Here is a 4,438-nt window from a genome sequence, read left to right on the forward strand (position 1 = left end):
AGGGGGACAGGAGTGCAGGGGGATAGCAGTGCAGGGGGACAGGAGTGCAGGGGGACAGGAGTGCAGGGGGCACAGGAGTGCAGGGGGACAGCAGTGCTGGAGGACAGGAGTGCAGGGGGACAGGAGTGCGGGGGGACAGGAGTGCGGGGGTACAGCAGTGCAGGGGTACAGCAGTGTAGGGGGGACAGGAGTGCAGGAGGGACAGCAGTGCAGGAGGACAGCAGTGCAGGGGGGACAGGAGTACAGGGGGGACAGAGCGAGCGGAGGAAAGGACCGCGGGCATGTCCAATGACCAACAGACCTGAATATTCTGAAATATTTAAGAGGACTCAAATAAGATACGAATTCGTTATATTTATAAGAATTGTTTTACTGGTTTCCTTCTTTTACTAACAAGAACCACAGTTTAAAGTGTGAATACTTAGCCCGGCTGGTGTTGCTCAGTGGTTGAGCATCCACCTATGAACCAGGAGGTCAGGGTTTGATTCCCAGTCAGGGCACATGCCCGGGTTGCAGGCTCGATCCTCAGTGTGGTGCATGCAGGAGGCAGCAGATCTAGGATTCTCTCTCATTATTGATGTTTCTATTCCTCTCTCCCTCGCGCTTCCTTTCTGAAATAAATAAAAATATCTATAAGCTAGTATATAAAAGCCCAAGCGACTGGATGACCAGTAGCTATGATGTGTACTGACCACCAGGGGGCATATGCTCAACGCAGGAGTGGAAACCACAGGCATGGAAACATGGAACAGACTGATGAATCTCAGAGGGAAGGGGGGAGGGGGGAAGAGATTAGTCAAAGATCTTATGTGCATACTAGAGGCCCGGTGCACGGCCTGGCCTGAGGGGATCAGGCCGAAATTGGCTGACATCCCAAGGGGTCAAGGATTGTGAGAGGGCACAGGCCAGGCCGAGGGACCCGACTGATGCATGGTATTAAAACAAATAAAACGAAAAACAGTGTGAATATTTATACAATGTTTAATGACCTAAAGCAGTGGTCGCCAACCAGTGTCCGTGAGGTCCTAAAGGTTGGCGACCACTGACCTAAAGGGAAACAAAGGACCTGCTTTTCTGGACTAAAGCCCTTCACTTCACTCAGAGCTCAGTTCTGACTCATTAGACTCCCAGCTGGGTTCTCATCCCCGTTAGACTCCCAGCTCGGTTCTGACTCTCCTGTGAGCCTCCCAGCTCCATGAGGCAGGTGCCTGGCCTGTTTTGCACTCTCCCGCACCCCCAGGACCTCGGATGGGCCTGGCACAGTGACTGCTGGACACATGCTTACTGATGTGTGCACAGGACAGCAGGTGTGGCAAAGGGGCAGAAATGAGGACCAGCATGGCTATGGATGGGCAAAGAGTTATGAAGGCAAAGCCATGAAATCTCAACAACCTGCTGAGTGCTAACAAGGGAGATCATACATTTAATTCCAAAACAGAAAATCAGAAACTCAGGGCACGTTACCTTCTGATCTATTCCTATGTATGTCACAGTATGTTTAACAAGTTTATAACACTTTTGTACTTATTATTAGCTCCTCACAACATTTCTCCGTGCTTCTGGCACTCACTAGCAAGAATTTCTTGTGTCGCCATCTGCTCTCTCTAACTAACTTGTGTAGAGAAAGAAAAGGTTTCCAAAAAGGATTATTCTTGAAAACACATGCCAGCCTCTGCTTATCACGTAAGAGGTCTGCTTTCTTCTTTAGGAACATGCTTCATTTGAAAAAATGCTCTTTCAGCCCAGCCAGTGTGGCTCTAAGGTTGAGCATCGTCCCATGAATCCAGAGGTCACCGGTTCAATTCCCGGTCAGGGCACATGCTCGGGTTGCAGGCTTCATCCCCAGTAGGGGGAGTGCAGGAGGCAGCTGATTGATGTTTCTCTCACATCGATGTATCTATCTCTCTCTCCCTTCCTCTCTCTGAAATAAATGTTTTTAAAAATATATTTTAAAAAATATATTAATATAAACTCTAGAGCCAGTCTGCCCAAGTTCAGACAATATTGCCACCATTCACTAACTCCTGACCTTGGGCAAGTCCCTTAACCTCTGTGTCTCAGTGTCTCCCTGGTAAAATGGGGGTCAAAATAACACCCACCCCATCGAATTTTTCTGAGCATGTGATGAGTTAATACATATATGTAAAGGTTAAATGATGCCTGGCATATAGTAAGTGCTACATGCATGCTAACCATTTTTGTTAGTTCAAATTAAGTATAGCCCTAGCTGGTTTGGCTCAGTGAATAGAGCAGGCGTCCTCAAACTATGACCCGCGGGCCACATGCGGCCCTCCGAAAACATTTCTCCGGCCCGTCGGGTGGTTTGCCGCCGCTGCCTGTCCTGCTTAGCAGCCAACTCGTCCTGGGCCCGCAGTGCGCATGTGTGGAATGTCTGAGGGACAGTGAACTGGCCCCTGTTTAAAAAGTTTGAGGACCTCGGGGATAGAGCGTCAGCCTGTGGACTAAAGAGTCCCGGGTTCAGTTCTGGTGAAGGGCACAGGCCTAGGTTGCAGACTCGATCCCCATTAGGGGGTGTGCAGGAGGAAGCCGATCAATGATTTTCTCTTGTTATTGATGTTTCTATAGCTCTTGCCCTCTCCCTTCCTCTCTGAAATCAATAAAAATATATTTTTAAAAAAAACCCTCCTTGCAAAGTTTCCTGCTAAGTATTAAACACTAAAATATTCTCTTTTAAAATGATGCTAGATTTTTCTGGAGGAAGGAAAAAAAATAAAAAACACAATGTTTTAATCTATAGCCCACCTCAATTAAAGATGATTTCAAAGTACTGTCTGGGTGAGAATCTAAGACCATATGCTAGTAAGTGGGCAGTAAACTGTCCCACGCTGGGACTCACAAACAAGCAGACACCAGCCAGGGCTCAGGCACGGCATGCAGAGGACAGCGGACTCACCTCGAAGTTGTACTTCTTCATCCGGCTGAGGCGCCGGCAGTACAGGTAGAGCATGCCGGTGCTGCTGCCCACGGCAATGTAGTCCCCGCTGGTGTCGAGGGCTGTCAGGTAGACCGCCACAGAGCGGAAGCCCTTCTGGATCTTCGTGGGAATGGCGTTGAGGAGATAATACAAAGGGCAGAACTCCCTGAACGTAACAGGCTCCGATGGGGACGCCATAGCCACGGTTCCCACGGCTGATCTTCAGGGAGGGAAAGGAGTGTTGGCTTGGCATCGAGGGACACCTGGGGGCTAGAGAACAAAGAGAAGTCATTGGGTAGTGAGAACAGGAACTTTCAGGCGGTAGGAACCACCTGGAGCCGCACTAAACAGAGGAAGCATCCAGCTGTCATTCGGACCACTTGTTATTGTTGTTGTTTGGAGCATTTTAATTCAAAATGCACTTCATTATGTACTGGCCCCTGTAATTTGCATTGTGATAAATACTGTGGAAGGGGTGGAAAGAATATTAAAAACAGTTCTTACTCCCAAGTAGCTTATGATCTAGCCAGGGAGCCAAAGAAACTGAAAATATGCAACTCCACACAGGCTCAGGTGTGCATCCGGGGGTCCTGATGAGAAGAGGGAAAGGGGTGCGGTCAGAATGGGACAGGCTTTGCGGAAAACATCCTGAACGCTGATGTCTGCCAGGAGGATGGAAGGTGGACGCAGCAGGGACGACTCCGCACTAGAACAGCGGACCAGCCCCACGCAGCAGGCTGGGCAGCCAGCGGGCGGGAAGCCTGTAGGGCCTCACCCGGTCCTCCCTGAGACCCACACCTCTTGGCACTTTGGATTCAAAGCTTCCTTAGATACCCAGTCCTTACACAGCGCATTACAACTGACAAAGTGACTCATTTAATCCTCACCCTCCCCTACAGGCCAGGTGGTGGCATCTTCCCCAACTTTATTTGTTTTTTATGTTTTTAAATTGATTTCAGAGAGGAAAGGAGAGGGAGAGAGAGACAGAAACATCAATGATGAGAGTGAATCATCGTTCAGCTGCCACCTGCAGGCCTCACACTGGGGATGGAGCCCACAACCCGGGCATGTGCCCTGACCGGGAATCCAGCTGGGACCTCCTGGTTCAAAGGTCAACGCTCACCACTGAGCGCACTGGTGGGGCCGAACCCAACTTTAGAGGAAGGTACAGAAGGCCAGAGGCTCAAGACCAAGGGCTGGGACCGGAATCTAGGGCTGCCCTCCAAGTCCTTCCCTTCCCCAGGTCACAGGCACAGCTCTGACCGACCGGCAGCTACAGGTGGGCGCTGCGCACGTGACCAGGCTTGGGGAGCGCCTGACCCGGCTGGGGGTGCGTTTAGCCCTTGGGTCCACGGAGACCTCAGGCCCTCGCTGAGGCGCCCGGGGTGCTGGGTCGCAGCCTGTTCCAGCGGTGGGTCCCTCCGTCTGCGGAGCTGACCTGACGGACTGACCGCCAACCTTCTCCAGTGACACTCGCCAGGGGCCTTGCCGGCCCGCCTTCTC

General features: G+C 51.0%; 1 protein-coding gene across 2 annotated transcripts in view; it reads right to left on the reverse strand.

Moving 5' to 3' along the window:
• The window catches only part of TECPR2 (tectonin beta-propeller repeat containing 2), a 64,264-nt gene extending 60,422 nt beyond the window's left edge, over window positions 1–3,842 (reverse strand). The window contains exon 1 of one of the 2 annotated variants that reach the window (XM_006761986.2): window positions 2,915–3,840. In XM_006761986.2, the coding sequence (XP_006762049.1) occupies window positions 2,915–3,133 (219 nt within the window). In that variant the 5' untranslated portion in view covers window positions 3,134–3,840. Of the gene's footprint in view, window positions 1–2,914 lie in introns of both variants that reach the window. The other variant, XM_015562801.1, reaches the window with a different exon arrangement.
• Between the last annotated feature and the right edge of the window lie 596 nt (window positions 3,843–4,438).

Source organism: Myotis davidii, unplaced genomic scaffold, assembly GCF_000327345.1.
Source record: "Myotis davidii unplaced genomic scaffold, ASM32734v1 scaffold2798, whole genome shotgun sequence".
In the NCBI taxonomy this organism is placed as follows: domain Eukaryota; kingdom Metazoa; phylum Chordata; class Mammalia; order Chiroptera; family Vespertilionidae; genus Myotis; species Myotis davidii.